General features: G+C 37.4%; 1 protein-coding gene and 1 pseudogene across 3 annotated transcripts; one reads left to right on the top strand and one right to left on the bottom strand.

Moving 5' to 3' along the window:
• Positions 1–18,281: 18,281 nt before the first annotated feature.
• Positions 18,282–20,282, top strand: LOC145568939 (syntaxin-125-like). Its single transcript, XM_081628321.1, has 2 exons — positions 18,282–19,048; positions 19,723–20,282. The coding sequence occupies exons 1-2, from the start codon at positions 18,482–18,484 to the stop codon at positions 20,038–20,040; spliced, it is 885 nt and encodes a 294-aa protein (XP_081484447.1). The 5' UTR covers positions 18,282–18,481; the 3' UTR covers positions 20,041–20,282.
• Positions 20,283–20,441: 159 nt separating this feature from the next.
• Positions 20,442–21,701, bottom strand: LOC145568938 (multifunctional methyltransferase subunit TRM112 homolog A pseudogene; annotated as a pseudogene). 2 transcript variants are annotated; one of them, XR_014096018.1, is made up of 2 exons: positions 21,562–21,701; positions 20,442–21,070 (listed from the first exon to the last, which is right to left on the bottom strand). The product of XR_014096018.1 is annotated as a multifunctional methyltransferase subunit TRM112 homolog A pseudogene, transcript variant X1 (transcript). The 2 variants fall into 2 exon arrangements; XR_014096019.1 differs by having other exon boundaries at positions 20,442–21,043; positions 21,562–21,691.
• Between the last annotated feature and the right edge of the window lie 1,053 nt (positions 21,702–22,754).

Raw genomic sequence — 22,754 nt, 5'->3', positions numbered from 1 at the left:
GAAGAGAGTGTGGTTGAAAAGGAGGCTGGGAATGAGCAGGATGGTTATGAATCTGGTTCAGATGATGGGAGTGATGTGGAGTTGAGTGATGAAGACAGGAAGGATCAAGAAGATGATGAATTGTTTGTAGCTAATATAGATGAAACCACCATTGAGAGAGTAACAAGGAGTTTGGGTGGTAATCATTCACTACAAGTTTTCCAAACTTAAAGTGAGCAACCAGGTGTTGAGGAAGAACAGGGTTTAGTAGACTTGGGATAAGAAGGCGATGTTGATTTAGGTGAATCTGATGATGATGTGGAAAGTTTCCCGACTCAGATGATGAGAAGGGGATTCATTATCCAGTTTTTAACCCAGCAGTAAACTTTAAGGACAAGATAAAGTTGAGCTTGGGGTTAAAATTCCCATCAGTACACATTTGTAGGAAGGCTTAGCTTTGAGGTATCATGCAGTGGAAAATAGATACAACTACTATTTCCTACATAATGACAACAAGAAGGTGATTGTGTTTTGTGTGCATAAGTGTGACTGTAATTGGAAGCATTCAAGGATTGTTAGATGCAAATGTGAGACCAAGAGAAAGTGCAGATTCAAGATGCACTGTAAGAAGATCAAAGGTCAGGCTACAATTCAAATCAGAACTCTTAACTTGAATCATGTGTGTGGAAGGCAGCATGAAAACAACAAAGTGAGTGCTTTGTACTTGGCAAAGAGATTCTTAGATGAATAAAGAGATACACCTAATTGGAAACTTAGGGACTTCATGGTCAAAGCTAGGAGAGTGACTGGTGTTAGTCATGGGTATTACAAATGTTATAATGCCAGGTAAATTGCAATGAGAATGATTCATGGAGATGCTGCAGATTAGCATAGGAAGGTGTGGGATTATGCTGAAGCCATTAGACAGTTTAATCCAAGGAGTATAGCTGTAGTGAAGTGTATTGGAATAGAGAATCCACCTCTCATGTCTCAGAGAATGTATGTATGTTTGCAACCTTGTAAATAAGGTTTTATGGATGGGTGTGACGAGGGGATAAACCTAGGTCGTTGTAACTAGATTTCCTGGTCAAAACAAAATTTGTAAAACCAAACCCAACCTTAGGTATAGGGGCAAGTCCAGGTCGAACCCAAGGGAAGGCGATATTGCTAAGGTCTAAGCTAAGCTATTCCGAAATCTTAAAACGATAGGTTAGTCTATGCTATCGAAATCAATTTAATCAAACAAATGAAAATCAATTATCAAAACACTAGGGAATTTAGGATCCACATGCACCAATGATAAACTTGCTAATGCGAGGGAATTTGATCAATGAAGCAATGCGAGGGAAAACGATATTTGCAATCAAAATCACTCAAGAAACTATTTCCTAGGGTCAAGCTAGATGTCTCTACAAATGACTTCAAAGGAAAATCGCAAATCAAGATCAATCGATAATAATAGCATTCAAATCAATTGTTCGTGTCATTGAAAACTCTTATGCAATCTAACATGATCATCAAGGTTAGCTACTCCTCTTCAAATCAAACACATGCACAAATTTCATCAATCAATTTAATCTTATCAACAAATCAATCAAAAATCCCAAATTAGCTATAGATTATCAGTAATACATGCTTCACCACATCCTTAGCAAAGGAACTACTCACTACTCATGGTAAAATTGAAAAGCATAACAAAAGTAATCAACAATCTCATCATCAACATTGTAATCCAAATATCAACAATCAAAATCAAGCTAAACACACAATATATCAAAATCAAACATAAAGTTGCATTGAAAAGGAAAGGATTCTTACAAAACTTTGATCAATATTAAAGAGGAATGAAGATCACAATATCACAATCATCAAACACCAAGTTTCTCAATCTAAAATCTAAGAACAATATCACAAAATCAAGAGCTTTTCTCTCTAAAATTCTAATCAAAGTCTAATTCTAATGTAAGCTAATCTTCTTCTCTCCTTCCCCCTCTAGAAAATGAAGGAAATCTATATATAGTAAAAATAACTAAGGAGAAGTTAGTTATACGTCCAAAAGAGATCTCAAAAAGCGCGGCCTCTCATCCCTAAGCGTGGCCGCAACAAAATGGGTACGGAAACAGGGGGAGGAGAGACGCGCGGCCGCTCCTGGCACCTGCACGGCCGCTCCCCCCTCGCGCGCGGCCGCGCCTGGGAGCAGGGGAGTTTGGCTTGGTGCGCTTGAGGATGCCCCCGTGCGCTCCATATGATCCATGTTGGTGAGACAATCACTTGAAGCCCTTATGGTGGGTTCAACACCGTCTTTTAATGTCCATGCGACATGAGAGCGTGACCTTGAAGACTTGACTCTTGCACTCCTTTGCTTTTGAGCTTCAAGAGGGGGAACCGGGACGCAGCTTTAGCCTTGAATACCCCGAGAGAATGCCAATGAGCTTCTCGAACATCACCAACTTTCTAAAATCAAAGAAAAGCAAACAAGTAAAGAAGAAAATGCAAAATAAACTAAGAAATGCAAGAAAGTAAGAAAGCAACTAAAGAAAATGCAAAATAGAGAAAATACAAGTAAAACTAGAGAAAAGGAGATAAAAGAGATGTAAAAGTAATGAAAAATAATCCTAAAAGAAACTAAATGAGTGCCATAAATGACACTCATTAAACTCCCCTAAGCTAGACTTTTGCTCGTCCTCGAGCGAAACAAAGCATGAAGAAATAGGATGAAAGACTTATTCAAACAAGAAAAAGGAAAGAAAGAGATAAGAATATACACTAAGACTCATTTTCGTAGGAATCACAGTTGTTTTTAGCTACAACAAGTCCTTTAAACCCCAAAGTCGCTTATGAGAACGAGTGAGGTCTCGTAAGGTATCCAAAGAGTTTTACCCATAACTCTTGGTAAAAATGAGGCAAACATTGAAAGAAAGTAAAATAAAAAATTCAAACAAGTAGCTAATGAAATGGGCTTTTACAAATGACCAAATGCAAGTGAATAAACAACTTTCTATAAATAATGGTATGCACGTTCCAAGATATCTAAGGTTGATTGAAACATAAGATATGTTAAGCATAGAGAACTAATGAAACACAATTCACCTTCATCTCAAAACATTTTTAACACATTCTCCCAATTAGCTTCAAATCCACCTTTAGTGAGCATCTCAATGATTCCTCGAAGGAACCGGAAAAAGAAAGAGATATAAGGCTACTCGACATCTTGACTAATGCACACCGCTCTATAGGTTTGACACACGTCTCCCTCCGCCGACTTGTGACTCAACCAAAAAGGTCAAAAGGTCTTGGGAAGGGTTGTAATGTAAGGGCGAAAAGGGTGAAGGTAGGCTAAAATTTAAAATTTGGTGCTATACCTAAATTGTGAAGTAAAGGGTGATCAATCCTCAATACCATAATCAATAAATCACCAAAAAAAAACACCAACACCCCCAAGCTTATTCAAAGCCAAAATCACAAACATATATACAAAAAGCGTAAGAACGCTTCCCCCCAAGCTAAAATGAAGCATTGTCCTCAATGCTTAAATAGAGAGAAAGACACTTACATCAAAATATTTTTGATTTTTTTTTTCATTTTTCACATTTTTATCACTTTTGCCAAAACATTTGAATTTGCTTTGCTTTTTTTCATTTTTTCATTTTTCACATTATTTCATTGTCCTCGCCTCTTTTAACTGTGGACGGCTTTTTCAACTTGAAAATTTGCCTTTTATTCACAAGATATTTACAATATAAACTTGCATTTATCATAAAAACCAATATACAACTCATCCACCATATACTCCAACAAAATGATCAATTGCTTCACAAAAACCAATAATGGAAACAAGAATGAAACAAAAAGCTCAAAATCTAAAGATATGGCTTGAAAAGAAGGTTTATGGCTCAAATGGTTAGCAAGTAGGCAAATGAAAACCCAAAATAAAGAAATAGAAAACTATCCTAGAAAAAGAAAAATCACCACCTCGAAAGATGCCTTTGTCCTTCCTAAATGGTTCGGTCGCGATCTCGGGAGACAAGAGTCAAATTTTAGATAAAGCATACAATACTCAAGGATCCATATGCCGCTCATGAAAAATATGTAGAAGGCTTGAAAAGAGTTAAACCTCACATAGTTGTAGCAATAACTCACTATTAGCTTCAAATTCACCAAAAGGGAGCAATTTCAAATTTTCAAAAACAAATAGAATCCGGCTTCAAGGTCCCAAAAGTTCTAAAGCAAATACCTTGGCATAATCTATCCTAGAATCAACCAAAGATACTCTCAAACCGTGCAAACCGATACCACACAGGAAACCATTCATTCAAAAGCAAAAGTTTGGATGATATTATGTCCATAACAAAAGCATAACATGAAAAAAAAAACTAAAAGAAAGCCTTAAAATCATATTTTTGGATTTTTGCATTTATGAAAAGAATGAAACGAAAAAGGAAAGTAGAAAAGAGGAGAAAAGGAAAAGAAAGGAAAAGCTCATAGATGCATGCATATCATATAAATCCCACTCGACAAACAAGTGGTCATTCGACAACATCATCAATGACCCCAAATACCCTTGGTGTTACAAAGCAAACATCCTCGAACCGTTCAACTCTTCCTAAACTAATCCTATTCTATGCAAACAATGAAAGAAAATAAATAAAAAAGGGAAATATGAAAGGTCTCACCGGGAATCCAAGCTAAGAAAAGAAAAGCGTGGTAAAGAAAGTACCACCTCCATGAAGCTCCACAAGCATAGCATGAATTTGCAAAATCGAGTGAGAAAGAAAGTGAGAAAATGAATTATATACAAAGAAAACGGTTAGTAACTTCAAAACAAAATCAAAAGAAAACAAAATCAAAAATGAAAAACAAAGAAACAAAATCAAACTAATCTACAAAATCAAATCAAAATTAACCAAACAAAATATTAAAATAAACTATACACTAAAAATGACAAAATTAACTATACATCTAAGCAAAAATCATATGGATTAGAGGGATTTGGATTCAAGAGTTTTGGATTTCGATTCATAGGAGCAAAAATCACCAACACATCATGGAATAGCAATCATCATCAACATCAATCAACAAAAGATTTTCAACAAGAATAACATGATATGATCATGGATAACAACTACAACACTCAACAACATCAAGTATGATCAAGAAAAGCAATCATACACCATCAAGACATGAAAAATCAAGGATATCCAACTACAACAAAATTGGCCACCGAGACTCTTCATAAGACTAGTGTCCCCCCAAGCTAAACAAAAATACATCTCAACATCCCATCAATACAAAACAAAGATCACATAATAAAAGGGATGGAGGTAAAAGCTCAAAGAGGGAACTAGTTACCACTAGGCCCGGCATTATCATTATCATTATCCTTATCGTATAAGAAGCCAGATGGGGGACCATAAATATCCCATCCCCGGTGTAGCCGGGTGGCCAACCATAATGGCTTCTAAAGTTATCTTGTTGCCAAGGGGCCAAGGGAGTAAATTTCTTGGGAAACTCTAGAGGTAACGGATAGGTGGGATCGACATAGGGGTAGTTAGGATCACCCCTATAGTCGCTCCCACCGGGCACACGGCAATCATAGTTACCGTGCTCATCCGGAAATGACCTAGTCTCGGTGTTGGACCTTTGAGGTCCTTGCAAATATGGGTAAGTAGGCTTCCCATCACCTCCTCTAGACGGTAGGGGACTAAGTTGAGGAGGGAAGTACGGGTAGTTAACCGGGGGAGTGATCTCTCTACGGTTAACACTCGCATCATATAGTTGTTGTTGTTGTTGAAGAAACATACCTTGTTGCATTTCGGAGATGCCTCTCATTTGGTTGTAGATGGCCTCAAAATCTTGGTCATACATCCCCTCCATTCAGACTTGCATGCCCGCCATTTGGGCACTCAAAGCCTCTATGTCGGGGTTGGCGAATCGATGTTGTCGATGTTGAGGTTGAGGCACTTCTTGCTCTTCTTGCTGTTGTTGTTGTTGTTGTTGATTTCTTTGAATTTGTTGCTCTTCATTAAGCACATCTTCTATGTCTTCATCCTCATCGGGGATGTAGTTGTTCATGAGCTTAAACCATACATTCGGGGCATGCCGGTGAAGGGAGGTCAAGGAGGGGTTCGGAAGATAGCGCCGATGAGAATTCCTCACAAGCCAATCAAACACCTTCTCATCATCGCTCTTTGCTATGAATTGAACTTGCTTGAGCTGAGCAGTGTCGAGGTAAAGGGTGATGAGATCCTCCACCGGAGTGCAAGAAAAAAGATACCTCCCATATCCAAGGCTAGTAGCCAACCTAGTGATCTTGCTACCACAAGGGATGTCTCTCGACCTACTGCCCCTCACATACAATTCCTCAAAAATATACGCCCGAAGTTCAACCTCCCCCGCAACTCTTCCCTAGTTTCCATCCATAGAACTCGCGACTCAGCTTGCGACATCTTGCCCAAATCTTGCTTAGGGAACACCGAGTACCCCAACAATCGATGAAGCACTCGTAGACAAGACTGGAAAATGTCGCTTGTAAGGGAATAGCGGGCAGAGAACTCATTCTTCCTCGATATTGCTTTCCACCAAACATTTTGAGAATACCCATCCAAATAGTCATGCTCAGAGAAGAGAATATTCGCCCCCGGATTGAAGTCAAGGGCCGCATTGAACTCGGCCAAGGACATGACATGCTCAACATTGAAAAGCTGAAAGGTGATTTGGAAGTCCTTGGCGCCAACCGGAGTAGTAGTCAAAGAGGCTAAAAACTCCCTAGTTGGCTCAAGGTAGGTCCGACAGCGGCTTGTTGACAAAGCTACCTAACCTAAGGTTGTCGAATAGAACCCATAAGTCCTCATCAATGCCCAATTTGATCATACTTGATTGATGGTAATGCCGTGAGGGCTTTATGGTTCTTTTCTTGAAATCATTCCAAAGTGGCTTATGGTTTGGATTGGCGAATCGGGTTTTTGGTAGAGGAAAAGGTTCTTCATTTTGTGTTTGGGAAGAGAGTGTGTATGATGGAAAAGGTTGTTCAATGGTTATGTTTGTCTTTCTCTTTTTGGAAGTGAGGGCTTTCATGATCTTAGACATTTTTGCTTCACCAAATTCACAACCAAACCTAAATCACCACAATCACAACACTTACTACCAATCACCACTTACTACCAATCACTACGAAAATCAACCTTCCACAAATTGCAACCAAATTTCACAAGAGAGCTACACAATCAATAACAACACAATGTAAGGCATAATTAAGCAACAACAACACATATAATCAACCCAATTACTCAATCAATCAACATATTCAACAAAAATGATACTACTACTATTCACAATCACCAAATTAATCAAATTCTTGCTACAAATTGATATAATAATGTAAAATAGAGGTAAAGAAGATGATTATACCATACTAGAAGCAAGAATGATCAAGAATTAGGCACCAAAATCCACCACACCAAAAAACCCCAATTTGCTCATCAATGGAGGAGAGAGATTGGAGAAGAAGAAATGGAAGAAGATAGTATAATTTTTGATGAAAATGATGAATTTTGAGTAGAAAATTGTTGATTTTGTGAGTTGTTATGATGATTTGAGGGATGATTTTTGGTTGTTAGAAGGTTAGGGTTTCGTGCTTAGAGGGAGAAAGGGTACGAACGAGTGCGGGTTTGGGATGAAATGAGGAAAAGAAAGGAGAAAGAAAGAAGAAGAAGGCTCGGCTAGGCTATGGCGCGGCCGCGCATCAGGGGTGCGCGCCCGCGCACGAGATAGAACCCACCAAGCACTAATATGCTTCACATTTTAGCACCATAATGAACCCACCAAGCACAAATATGCTTCACATTTTAGCACGACTTTTCCTAACTTACCTCCTAATTTACCTTACCCATTTGACTCGAAATTCAATGATATCGAGCATACTCTCACCAAATACCACGAAACACCTTCCCATTGTGCTCATGTTCGTTCGAGGTAGTCCAATTCGATGAATTCAACCTATTAATCCAAATACAAAACAAGTGAAAGAAAGAAAAACAATTGAAAGAAAAGTAAGAAAAATATAATCAAAAGAAAAAGTAAGAAAACCGGGTTGCCTCCCAGGAAGCGCTTATTTAAGGTTCTTAGCTCGACCCTTCCTCCAAATCATGGAGGGTCAAAGAACACCACCTTGTTCAAATTTGTAGAGGGGACAAACTCTTTCTCATTCCTTAGCAACTTCACATCGTTGTTTGATGTATTCTCACTTGTTGACACTTCCGAAACAAGCTTATTTTGCTTCAACTTTGCTTTCTTCTTCATAAAAGATCTTTTCTTCTTCTTTGTCTTCTTACTCCTTCTAGTGGACGGCTTCTCACCATCAACACTCTTGGAGTCAACCTCGTCTTATTGAGGGTAAAGCTCAAACCATGAAGGAATATCAATCACCTCCTCATCCACGAGCTTAAAAGACTCCTTGTTTTTTTCACTAACCTGTTTGCATTCAACACTCAAAGGCACATTATCACAAACCTCAAGAACTTTGTTAGTAGAAGAAACAATCATGCATACATTATCATTGGGATTAGGGGAATTTATGCACATAATTTCATTCACAAGAGACAGAGATTTATGCATCGGTTTAAGCTTAAAACTAGCCTTATTGTTACCAACTCTCAAAGTAATAAGACCTCCCTTCACATCTATCAAAGCTCCCGAAGTAGCTAAGAAAGGTCTCCCTAAAATGATAGGTATGTTATCATCTTCTGCTATCTCAAGCACAATAAAATCAACCGGAATTGTGAACTCTCCTATCTTGAGGGGAACATCCTCAACTCTTCCCTTTGAAAACTTAATAGATCGATCGGCCAATTGCAAAGTCATATTGGTTGGAAGAAGCTCACCTAGATTAAGCTTCCTAAAGACCAAATAAGGCATGATACTCACACTAGCACCAAGATCACATAGAGCATTTTGGAACAATTTTCCATTGATTTTGCAAGGGATAAAGAAATTACCCGGATCTTTCATTTTCTTAGTTAAGTCATTATGAATCAAAGCGCTACAACACTCCCCAACCTCTACCGAATCAATATCATTGCACTCTCTCTTGCCACTCAAGATTTCTGTAAGAAACTTAGAATATCTTGGCATTTGAGTCATGGCTTCAGTAAGAGGGATTGAAAGATGAACTTCCCTAAGCATGTCAAGAAATCTCCCAAATTGTTCATCAATTTTGTTTCTCAAAAATTTTTGGGGATATGGAAGTTTGGGCTTGACTACCTCCTCTTGCACTTTTTCATCACTCTTCTCTTCCTCTTGGGTTTCTTTACTCACCTTCTTTGACACATTGATCTCTTTTTCCTAGCTTGAATCACTCATCTTCTCAACTTCCTTACTCTTCCTAGAAACTCTCTCTTCAAGCACTTTCCCACTCCTTGTGGTGATAGAATACACGGGTTTCTTAGGTTTAACTCCTTGTGAGGGTAAAGAAGAAGGGCTAGAATTCACACTCTCTTTCAAGGTATTAGCCAATTGAGTGATTAGTGTTTCAAGCATCTTGTTGTGTGTCATCATCTCATTAAACTTTTTATCACTCACCGACATGTAAGTGTTCAAAATTTTAGTTTGGTTCTCGATGATCTCTTCTAAGGTAGTTCTAGAAGATGAAGATTGAGCATAGGAATTCTCACCATTACCTTGAGTTCTTGGAGCAAATCTGGGTGGGGGTCCCCTTTGGTTGTTGTTTTGAAAATTTCCCCGATTTTGGTTACTCCAATTACCCTGATTTTGATTTTGGCCATTGTTTTGGTATTGGTTACATAGCCTTGACCTCGGCTTTGGATTCCATACCCTTGGCTTTGGTTTTGATTATTATAACCTTGATTATTATAGTTCCCTCGAAAATTTTGATTTCCTTGGTTTCTATAACCACCATTGTTATAATTATCAAAATTCCCTTGTTGGTGAGCATTTCTATTCTCAAAGTTTCTTGGTCCATCATATCTTTGTCCATTGTTGTTATTTGAAATAGAATTCACTTGCTCACAATCATTATCATCAACATCATCACAATTCTCAAATGCATGTGGAAAATTAGAAGAATCATGGTCATATGACCCACATACATCACAAAACACACATCCATTTGGCATATTATTCAAAGTTGAAAAAGGAGTAGAATTAGAAGATGTACCTCTCCCCTTATTGTGGGAGGGAAGAATTGGTGCTTGTGAAAAGCATTCTCAAGCTTTGCATTAATTGAGGTCATCTCCTTTCCCAATTTTGAGATTTGTGAGGACAAATTGTTGATGGCATTGAGATGGTCGATTGAATAAACTGTTGAACCGCTTTTTCTTGTCGACTATCTCTCACCTTCTTGCCAATCCATGTGATATCTTACCACATCTTCAATTAAGTCCACCACTTCATCCTCCGTTTTGTTCATGATAGGGCCTCCAGCACCGGCATCTAAGCAAGACTTGCCTTAAGGGCTTAAACCTCCATAGAAGATTTGGATGATTTGATAGGTAGGAATCCCATGGTGTGGGCACTCTCTTTGTACTCCTTATACCTTTCCCATGCCTCATAAAGACTTTCATTCGGCTTTTGCTTGAAAGTTTGAATGAGAGCTCTTGCTTCGGCCGTCTTCTTTTATGGATAGAACCGAGATAGAAAATCCTTAGTCACTTCATCCCATGTTCTCAAAGAGTTTGGCTTCATCTCCTTGTATAACCACTCTAAGGCATGTCTAATAAGAGAGAAAGGGAAAATTTTAATTCGAATAAACTCTTGAGAAACCCTGTTCACCTTGATTGTGTTGCAATACTTCTCAAATTCCTTAAGATGGTTGAGGAGACTCTCATGCTTTGCACCACTATATTGGCGCCTCTCTATCAAAGTGATCATCGTCGATCTTATCTTAAAATCATTTTCCGGTGTCGTAGGAGGAGCAATCCCGCTTTCAAACCTATAAGCTCCCTGAGTTCCCTACTCGTTCAATGCTACTCTCGGATTAGCACCCATGCTTTCTCGTTATTCTTCTCCTTCTTGATGGATTTCCTCTCTTGGGGGACTTGAACTTGAGGAACGATTGGCAACCCTTATCCTTATTATGGTCCTTTCAATTTCCGGATCAAATGACACTAAATTTCGATCTTGTGCCCTACGCATACAAAACTCAAAGCAAAATATCAATAGCACGGCTAGAAATGTAGCTTAAAAGAAGGAAAATATTTTTGTATTTTTCAAATAAAATGGAATAGACTCAATCAACAATAGCAATCACCATGCCCTCCCCGGCAACGGCGCCATTTATTGACGAGGGGATAAACCTAGGTCGTTGGTAACTAGATTTGCCGGTTAAAACAAAATTTGTAAAACCAAACCCAACCACCTTAGGTATAGGGTCAAGTCCAGGTCGAACCCAAGGGAAGGCGGTATTGCTAAGGTCTAAGCTAAGCTATTCCGAAATCTTAAAACGATGGGTTGGTCTATGCTATCGAAATCAATTCAATCAAACAAATGAAAATCAATTATCAAAACACTAGGGAATTTAGGATCCACATGCACCAATGATAAACTTGCTAATTCGAGGGAATTTGATCAATCAAGTAATGCAAGGGAAAACGATATTTGCAATCAAAATCACTCAAGAAGCTATTTCCTAAGGTCAATCTAGATGTCTCTACAAATGACTTCAAAGGAAAATCGCAAATTAAGATCAATCGATAATAATAGCATTCCAATCAATTGTTTGTGTCATTGAAAACTATTATGAAATCTAGCATGATCATCAAGTTTAGTTACTCCTCTTCAAATTAAACACATGCACAAATTTCATCAACCAATTTAATCACATTAAAAATCAATCAAAAATCCCGAATTAGCTATAGATTATCACTAATACATGCTTCACCACATCCCTAGCAAAGGAACTACTCACTACTCATGGTAAAATTGAAAAGAATAACAAAAGTAATCAACAATCTCATCATCAACATTGTAATCCAAATATCAACAATCAAAATCAAGCTAAACAATAGAAATTCAACAATATATCAAAATCAAACATAAAATTACATTGAAAAGGAAAGGATTCTTACAAAACTTTGATCAATATCAAAGAAGAATGAAGATCACAATATCACAATCATCAAACACCAAGTTTCTCTCTTTAAAATCTAAGAACAATATCACAAAATCAAGAGCTTTTCTCTCTAAAATTCTAATCAAAGTCTAATTCTAATGTAAGCTAATCTTCTTCTCTCCTTCCCCTTCTAGAAAATGAAGGAAATCTATATATAGTAAAACTAACTAAGGAGAAGTTAGTTAGACGTCCAAAAGAGACCTCAAAAGGCGCGGCCTCTCATCCCTAAGCGCGGCCGCAACAAAATGGGTACGGAAACAGGGGGAGGAGAGCTGCGCGGCCGCTCCTGGCACCTGCGCGGCCACTCCCCCCTCGCGCGTGGCCGCGCTTGGGAGCAGGGGAGTTTGGCTTGGTGCGCTTGAGGATGCCCCCGTGTGCTCCATATGATGCATGTTGGTGAGGCATTCACTTGAAGCCCTTACGGTAGGTTCAACACCGTTGTTTAATGTCCACGCGGCATGAGAGCGCGGCCTTGAAGACTTGACTCTTGCAATCCTTTGCTTTTGAGCTTGAAGAGGGGGAACTGGGACGCATCTTTAGCCTTGAATACCCCGAGAGAATGCCAATGAGCTTCTCGAACATCACTAACTTCCTAAAATCAAAGAAAAGCAAACAAGTAAAGAAGAAAATGCAAAATAAACTAATAAATGCAAGAAAGTAAGAAAGCAACTAAAGAAAATGCAAAATAGAGCAAATACAAGTAAAACTAGAGAAAATGAGATAAAAGAGATGTAAAAGTAATGAAAAATCATCCTAAAATAAGCTAAATGAGTGCCATAAATGACACCCGTCAGGGTGTAGGCCTATTTTAGGTGTGGATGGATGCCATGTGAGGGGTCCATTCCTGGCATTTGCTTGACAGCAGTGGGAAAGGATGACAACAACAACTTTTTTCCTGTAGCCTGGGCTATAGTGGAAACTGAAAATACAGAGACTCGAGAATGGTTTCTTGAGCTACTTGTAAATGACTTGGGGAGTGTGGCTCAAGATATGACACGAGTGAGAGAAGGAGAAGAGCATGTGAGATATATGTCTGACAGGCAAAAGGTTAGTGCAAATAACCCTTTCATTTTTCATGTTTGACTTCATATTTTGGGAGTTCACTGAGACTGACTTGTATTGTGATTGCAAGGTCTTTTTAGATTCTTTCAACAAAGTCATTCCCAGAGCTGAAATAAGGTTCTGCTGCAGACATATATGGGCCAACTTCAAATTGAAGTTTCCTGGTCAGCTGTACAAGCAATTTTTTACATGGTTGCAAGAGCATCGATAAAGGTACAAACTTCTCTTTTGCTTTAGCTTCAAAATCATGTTATGCAAGTAGAGGAATTAGCCTTTTATTTACTAGTGTTTCATTTTAATTTAGTTTTCATTTCAACCAACAAATGGAAGCTATCAAATTGTTGCACATAGATGCTTTCAATTATTTGAAAAATATTCCAACTTGTCATTGGTCAAGACATGCATTTAGTACTAGATGCAACTCTGGAATATTGCTCAATAATTTTCGTGAGAGCTTCAATGATGTCATAAGGGAAGCTAGGTCTATGCCTATACTAGGAATGTTAGAAGGATAAGAAGGTGGGTTATGAAAAGGTGTTGTGCAAAGAGAGATGGGTTAAAGAAGTTTGATGGGTTGATTATGCCATCAATGGTTAAAATGATTGTCAGGGCTAGTGAACAAGTCAAAAAATGTGATGTTACACAAGCTGATGTTCATGGATTTGAGGTAGACCATGTGTCAACTTGAGAGACCTGTGTGGTGAACCTGCAAAACAGAACATGTGGGTGGTTCAGGTGGGAGTTAATGGGGATACCGTGTTATCATTCTTTGGCTTGCATTGCAAAGAAAAGATAAAACTGGGAGGACTATGTACACCCAACATATCATGTTGCTACATATGCAAAATCATATGCTCTAGCCTTTCACCCCATGCTTGGAAAAAATCAATGGCTAAAGACCACCTTCCCAGCGCCACTTCCACTTGCATTTAAGAAACTTCTAGGAAGACCTACAGGTAAGAAGAGAATCAAGGAGATAGAGGAGGGTGAAGATGCTAATTTTGTTCAAAGTCAGAGGAGGCAAATCATTTGCAAAAATTGTGGTCAGTTTGGGCATTATTAAAAGACTTGTAAAAATCCACATGTCTCACAACCACCACCACCTCCTGTCAACAAGGGTGCTAGACCAAAGAAGAGAGAATCTCCTACAACAACCACCACCACAACAGCAACAACAACAAGTGTACCAACAACAACACTAGTTCCAGCTTCAAGTTCCCTGCAACCAACTTCAACAACAACAGTTCAAGCCACAACTCAAACAACAACAGCAGCATCAACTGGTACAAAGAAGAGACCAGCTGCAAAGTCTTCTAAGGGTGCAAAAACAAGTGAGCAGCAACTTGGTTATTCAGGGGAAGCACATGGCCTGTTCCTAGAAGAAAGTACTTTAAAAACCGAAGACTTCTGCACAAGCTACAACCTCAATCAAAGGCTCTCAAGCAAGCTGCACAATCCAACCATCACAAGCCTCTAACTCATGATGTACCAAGTATTTTAAGCTAGGACAACCTTTTGAACATGTTTCAGTTTCATGTGTGTTATGTATGACAATATTTGCATTCAAGTTGTATTTAAGTAACAAGTAATTATATTTAGTGCAATGAAGAAAGTGCAAATTATTATGACAAACCATAAACCATTTCATTACTTTGTTAATTCATCTAACAAATACAAAGTAGTACAAGAAGAACTAGTTTAAACCATTATTTTAAGTGGTAAAACAACCTTAATACAAACTACTGCCTACCTAATTAAACTAACTACTGCCTACCTAATTAAACTAGATTAGGCCACTAATTTTACCATGATCAAACTAAGCAGCATAGACATCACAACACAAACTAAATTAGTCATTCCTATGTTGTCACCAGATTCATTCCTTCTTTTCTTCAACTTCAACTTCAATTTGTCAAGTTGGTTCTTCCTTTAACCTCTTCTTCTCATTCTCTACAGAATACAACCTTATTTGCTAAACACTAATTTCCCCTTTTAGAAGCTGTTTGTCAAATAGAATTAGGTTTAGTGTATCTCGTTGCTAATTTGTCATATCCTCATCAACCAGCGAAAGAATTTGCAACCCCTCTGGTTTCCCCTTTTAGAAGCTGTTTGTCAAATAGAATTAGGTTTAGTGCATCTTGTTGTCAATTTGTCATATGAGGGTTGTAAAACTTGCAAGCTTCAAATCTTCTCCAAGGGTTCTCATGAGTCTAGGACTTCAACCTAGCAATTGGGACGCCACAACCGCACTTAGTGTTTGCTGGAGATTGAGACATTTCACCTGAAATTTGCACAATTTCAATCAATCAGCAAGCCCTAATTTGCGCAATTACATAAAATAACAACTTCAAAAACCACCTGATTGAAATAAAAAAAAGTAGGGTTTATGGAAGGATGTTGTTGCTATTCAATAATGGGGATAATAATTTATAGAACTCAAGGGCTAAAAATGGAGATTTAAGAGAACAGAGGAGAATAGAGAACAGAATGAGGAGAGAAAGAGAGAAAAGCCAAAAAATTCAAAGGGGAAATAAAATGAATAGGGGGAGGGGGTCATTAAATGTCACGTGCTTGATCACATGACCTAGGTCAACGCCGGAGTTTGAAATTAAGGCCGGAAAGTTGAGCCAGCTGGTATTACTCAACAAAATTTTGTATTTACGTACATATTTTTAAATGGGTGGTTTTTAGACAAAAAACAGTATTTGGCGGGTGGTTTTAGACAAAATTTCCTTTTAAAAAATACAATTTTTGAGATTTATCAAAAAGATCATTTTGAGTCCAAAAAGCTCTTTTGATAAGTTTCTATCAAACACTCAAAAATAGCTTTTTCATTTGGCTAAAATCTTTTTTTTTTTTTGTTTTTTTTTTTTTTTTTTTTTTTTTTTGAAGAACATTTGGTTAAACATCTAATAGACCTAAATATGGTAAAAGCTCTCTAAAATACTCTTTACCTAATAAGATCCCTTCAAAATCCCAAATCTCAACCAACATATTTTGGCTCAAAACACTGATAATCAAACACGGTCCAAAATTATTTTCACCAAATATTTCCGTGTTATAAATTTTCATATAACCCATCAAAAAATGTGTTTAATGTTACAATGTATTTTCTCTGCTTCTTTTTAGTTGTTTCATTTTAACTTGCATGCTATCAACGTATAATTTCAACCCTTAATACTAGTATAATTAATTGTGTACTCCATAGTTGAAATTTTTTTTTTTAAAAAACTTTAACCCTACTTAACTATGGTATTTTGAAATATCTATCGAGACAATTCTAACAACAACCATACTTAACTATGAGTACCTGGCAAATGGGTCATTCGAGTCAGGTAGGGGTCAGGTCAATTTTGGGTCAATCAATATTCGAGTCGGGTCAATTCGGGTTTCGGGTCAGTTTCGAGTCAATTGTAATTCAGGTCGGGTCAGGTATCGGGTCAACACTTCGGGTCGAGTTCTAGTCAAGTCAGTCTTCGGGTCCGATTATTGGGTCAAGTTTAGGTCGGGCCAAATTCGGGTCGAGTTGAAATAGGGTCGGGTCTATTCAGGTCAGGTCAATGTCATCTATGTAAATTTGACCAATAATATATTATCAATAAGTATAAAGTATAACAATTGAATATTAATGATATATTCATTAACAATTCCAACAGTACTATATCCACAAGACCGTATTGTTTCATATGTATGATCACTATCATTGATTAATTGGTCAAAAATTCAAATTAGATAAAGTGAATAGTGGAAAAAAATTCAATGTAACACATAAAAGAAGAAGCTAAGAGTAATAGTAATAATAACAATAACAATAACAAAAACTAGTGTTCCTAGTCAAATGGAACTCTTTATGAATTACAAGTAATAAATTACACGCACATTTCAACAATATTATACACACAATACTAAACTGTTTAATTTAGGTTATTTTCGATAAGTGTTTATTTGAGTAAAGTAATTAAGCCCTAAATCAGTTAGGCCATTTTGAGTATTTGTTAATTTTGGGTCGGGTCATTTCAGGTATAGTTCAGGTCACTTCGGGTTTTGAGTCTGTTCGGTCAATCAATTCGGGTCAAATCGGGTCGGGTCACTTCGGGTATCGGGTCAATTTCGTATCGAGTCAGTTCGGGTATTGGGTTAATTTCGGGTTTACGTCTTCAGGTCAATTTCGGGTCAAGGATCGGGTCAGGTCAAGATTGCCAGCTCTAAGTACCATCATGTATCATCATGTATTTATCAAAGGAAATTTTGTGAAAAACTACCTATTATAGTCCAGAATTTGCGAGAAACTACCTATTAAAAAAAATGTTGTAGTTGACTACCTAATTTTTGAAAAATGTTGTAATTTACGACCTTAGGCCGGAATATGAAGTTATACCAAAATTCTCCAGTGTTGACTTGGTCATGTGACTATCATGTGACACTTAATGACCCCTTTCTTTCCCAAATCAACGTGACCAAGTCAACGCCGGATAATTTTGGTCAAACTTCATATTCTGGCCTAAAGTAGTAAATTACAACATTTTTCAAAAATTAGGTAGTCAATTACTACATTTTTTTTAATAGATAGTTTCTCGCAAATTCTGGACTATTATAGGTAGTTTTTCACAAAATTTCCTTTATCAAATGATGATTAAAATGAACTAACAGAGAAAGTGACGTGGGTTATAACCTAATTTTAATTAATAAAGTATTCCGAAGTAACCCATTCACATTCTGAAAATGAAACTGGCAAACATATATAGCTTACTTCAACACGTTGTTATTTTTCTTTATTTTATTTACATTCAAATTATGAAACAGGGGAAGCCTACCAAATTGGTCATACAATAAAATGATGTCTAAAAAAGACTTATTCCAAACAACTATTTATACACTTTGAGAGAAAAATAATATGAAGTATTTATATATATTAAGGTCAAAGACGTGTAAAAGCCAAATTAAGAATAAGAATATTACATACAAAGTAGTAAATTCTTCATTGCAAAGCAAAATCAAGAAAATCCTGCGTTACTTCCTCCCACTTTCTTATACTCGGTTGATTACATGTCTAAGATATTCAGCATTAATAATAATCCGAAACAGTATAAATTTCCTAACAAAATTTTCATATATTGACTTTACATATCTTTCTAGAAGTTTTAGTAGTTGAATATTCTATCTGTAAACCCAAGTTTGACGACAATATATCTTCTAAATGCATCAAACTCCTCCCTTTTTCTAAATCAAACAGGTGAGGAGAGAAAAAATTTGTGGTTTCTCCCAAAACGACCCTGTAATCATAGACTAAATTAAAGTTTTTTGTTAAGAGGGACAATGAACGACTTACTATCAAGTTTCTCCCAGCACCGGAAGAATGGTTCCGGTGACATAGAGATGGGGGATGTTGGTGCAAACCTGGAGAAGTTCTTTGAAGATGTAGCGAAGATTGAGGAGGATTTGAAGGAAATAGAGGAGCTCCACAACAAACTGAGGGCGGCTCATGAGGAGAGCAAGACAGCACACAAATCTGGTGTAGTGAAGGCAATCCGGTCTAGGATGGACCAGGATGTGAACCAGACAATGAAGAAGGCAAAACACATCAAGGAGTGCCTTCAGGCCCTAGACAAGTCCAATGTTGCAAGTCGTAGCCTGCCAGATTGCGGTCCAGGAAGCACAACAGACCGGACTAGGACATCGGTTGTTGGGGGTCTAGGGAAGAAACTTAAAGACAAGATGGATGAGTTTCAAGAGCTGAGAGCGAAGATTAACGAAGAGTATAAAGAGACAGTTGGGAGGAGGTATTATACTGTGACAGGGGAGAATCCAGATGAGAAGACAGTTGATTTGCTGATTAGCAGCGGAGAGAGCGAAACCTTCCTGCAGAAGGCCATTCAACAGCAGGTTCGTTCTGTCATAACCACTTTTTTTCTATACTCTGTTCTGCATATAAATATGTGAATGTCCACAAATCAAATGCATGGAATCAGAAAAAATAAACTAGTCGCAGACCTCACAGTAATGTGTATCAGATCATTACTTGTACTGATTATTAAGATTAATGATTGTTTACAGCTGAAGTCAATAATTCATGCTCTAAACAATGCCCTTAACATTAAAATGTAGCACAGAGGACAAAAAAACTGTGACATGCAAATTACTGAGCATAAAATAACAAAAAAAAAATTCATACGCTTCAGATCTAAGAACCTCAATACACAATAATCATTAGGATAAATACATCTCATTTAAGACGTATGGGGAAATAAGAAATCTAATTTGAATATTTATCATTTAAGAAATGTATTGTGAAAGGGTGAATGTTTAGAAAAATAGAAAGTAGATACTTGTAAAGGAATTTTTCAAATTGAACTCAGAGCGCCTTAGTTCAAAGTCATGAACCATTAAAAGAACTGAGCAAGTCTTCAGGGTGCAAAAATAATAGAGTGAAAAACTGAAAACCGGTTCAATTCCAAACTCATCTTCATCATTGCCAAAATAAATTACTATAACTAGTATTGTTTTAGAAGATATGTATGGCTTAATGTGTGAACAAAATCATTGTGATGCGAATGCAGGGCAGAGGACAGATACTAGATACAATTGCTGAGATTCAAGAGAGACACGATGCTGTTAAAGACATAGAAAGAAGCTTGATGGAACTACATCAGATATTTCTCGACATAGCAGTTTTGGTTCAGCATCAAGGGGAGCAAATAGACGACATTGAGGCCAATGTTGGCAGGGCTAATTCCTTTGTGCGGAGGGGAACAACCCAACTGCAGCAAGCTAGAAAATCCCAGAAGAATACCCGAAAATGGACTTGCTTTGCCATAATTTTGCTGCTCATCATCATACTGGTTATTGTCCTCTCTTTACGTCCGTGGTCCAAGTAGTTCCTATGCAGGTCATGAGCTTCTAGACATAGAGATTGAAGCCTAATTTTCTACAGTACCCTTCATCTGTTACAAATCCCCTTATTTTTTCACCATTACATGTTTGATTTGCCAATATTATTGTAGATAAGTTATGTATTTCATAGAGAGCACCAGGATTGAATTTTGATCAGATATATGTATAATATACTACTACAGATTCATTTAAATAAGAGTAAAAAGGTAATGAATTTGAAACCGGAATGTAAAGCAAGTTCTGTGGTGCCATGTACTAGCCACCCATCCCGCTAAAATCAACACGATCATGTTCAATCAAACATTACAAAAATGGGAGCAGAGATAACAAGATTAAAATTAGATGTGGCCATCTTGAAGTATAGAAAAGAAAACAATGCACAAGCTTTACAGTAGAAAATAGACCAAAAAACTTGCATTAAGATTTCCAAAGTCTACAACTTCATTGTGACAATTCATCCCAAAAAATAAAAACAGAACAAGCTCAGCAGAACTAGTCCCGAGCTTATCATTCTCTTCTACAAACCATTCGAGTACCAGCAAACAACTAACAAACAAGTCAATAAAATCCTAAATTATCAGACTTCATCCTCGTGAAGAAGCATGTTAGGGATACCTTTACTAACAGGGAACTTGCGGCCAGTTTCAGGGCAAACAAGAGCGCCTTCTTCAAGGTGAATCTCAAGGAGCGCATGGTGGAACTTGGTGAGAAAATCTTGAGAGTCAAGTAGAGAAGGATCAACATCTTCAGGCAGTTCAGAATATCCCAGGGTCTTGGCAGCTTCAACAAAGGGCTTCCACTCGATCTTGGTGAAGATGTTCTTAAGGAAATCCGTATTCATATCGACCTCTTTCTCCACCACCTTCTCCGCCTCTATCTTTAAAGGGAACCCATCCGTTACCCCTTTAATGTTTGAGGATAGCATGTTGTGTGTCAATAGCCTCATCTCAAATTCTTGGGGAATTATGCCAACAGCAAAGTCTAATTCTTCCAACACCAAAATGCAACCAATTTCTATATCAGAAAACATCCAAACTTATCTTAGTTAGTCATAACCACAGAAAATATTAATCATTCGAGTAATCAAATTCATCGGGTAATCAGGTTATTCAAGTAATCATATCTCAAGGCCATCCCTGAGCTAGGCAAAGAGGAGCAGCCGCCTAGGGCCTAAGGAGGAAAAGTTCATTTTCAGTTCTACCCAACAATTAAGGGTTATAAACAACAGTTTACAACTAATTAGCAACCAAATTTGACTCATTTATCAAATTAGGTTCCAAAATTCACTTCGATTTCTTCTCGCTTAAGAATATCAATGTAAATTGCACGTAGAAAAATTGTAGCAACAAAATCAATCGTTATAATCTTTTATAAATTCAGCGATTGTAATCAATAGTTCAATAAACCCTAATCAGACTGTACTGACAGTTAAATTAACGATAAACCCTAGATAGAAGAATTGATATTCGATGATTAAAAAAACAGAAAAAACAAGTATTTCTTACCTCAGAAGCCGCTTCAATGGAGAAGAGAGAGCTCGGAAGCCACTTCAATGGAGAAATTAGAGAATGCGCGGGGAGAGAGGTAGGATGTAGCGTACTAGCTTGTAAGTGAAAGCTCCGAAGAACAAAAAATAAATCAGAGCTTTTTGGTGCAGCAGGCCACACCAAGTTAGCAAAAATAATCGACTCTGACGCGCGCATAACGGGTTTACTATTTACACACATAACAGGGTTACTGATTTTATCAGGGTTACTTGTATTTTTCAGGGGTTACTTATATGGATTACTTATTCAGGGATTACTTATATAGATTACTTATTCAGGGGTTACTTGTATTTTTTTCAGAGGTTATTTGTATGGATTACTTATTCATGGGTTACTTGTATGGGTTATCGAGGGCTACTTGTATGCGTTACTTATTTATGGGTTACTTGTATGAGTTACTTATTCAGGGGTTACTTGTATGGGTTATTTCAGGGGTAACTTGAATGAGTTACATATTCAGGGGTTACTTATATGAGTTACTTATTCAAGGGTTACTTGTAGGCCCCATACCATACCAGTAACACCCTACAAGTAACCCCTGACCAAAACCAGTAACCCCTTACAAGTAACCCCTGACCAAACCAGTAACACCCTACAAAGATCCCCTAACCAAATCAGTCGCACCCTACAAATACTTTACAATCTACTCATATTACTATTGTTGTTTTTGTCACTGAATTTTTGACGAAGAATGTTCGGTCGAAGATTCCACAAAAAGAAAACGGGCTCATATTTCTCCGGTTCTCATCGATTTCACTACTTCATATGTTGTTGATGATCTTAAGTTTAATTAATCGCAATTTTCCACAGCAATTTGGCACCCAATTTCTACAATTTCGGGCTTTAATTACAGCAATTTGGCAAAGAGGAGAGAGAAAATGGATGTAGTAGAGATATAGTTGTTGGTGACGTGTGGTCTGGCTTGGAGAAGAAGCTAAGAAAATAGGAGAGAGAAAATGGGTGGAGTAGAGATATGATTATTGGTGATGTGTGGTTTGGCTTGGAGAAAAGGCTAAGAAAAGAGGAGAGAAAAGACTTGTGGTATTTAAAAATAATAATAATAATAATAATAATAATAATAATAATAATAAGTGGCCAGCCACGTACAAAAATTTGTGAAAATCAAATCTGGGAGAGAAGGCGACCTTGTT

The sequence above is a fragment of the Chenopodium album genome, chromosome 11 (genome assembly GCF_948465745.1).
Source record: "Chenopodium album chromosome 11, dcCheAlbu1.1, whole genome shotgun sequence".
Classification (NCBI taxonomy): Eukaryota; Viridiplantae; Streptophyta; class Magnoliopsida; order Caryophyllales; family Amaranthaceae; genus Chenopodium; species Chenopodium album.
The sequence above is the reverse complement of the archived record's forward strand: the minus strand, read 5'-3'. Positions and strand labels throughout refer to the sequence as shown.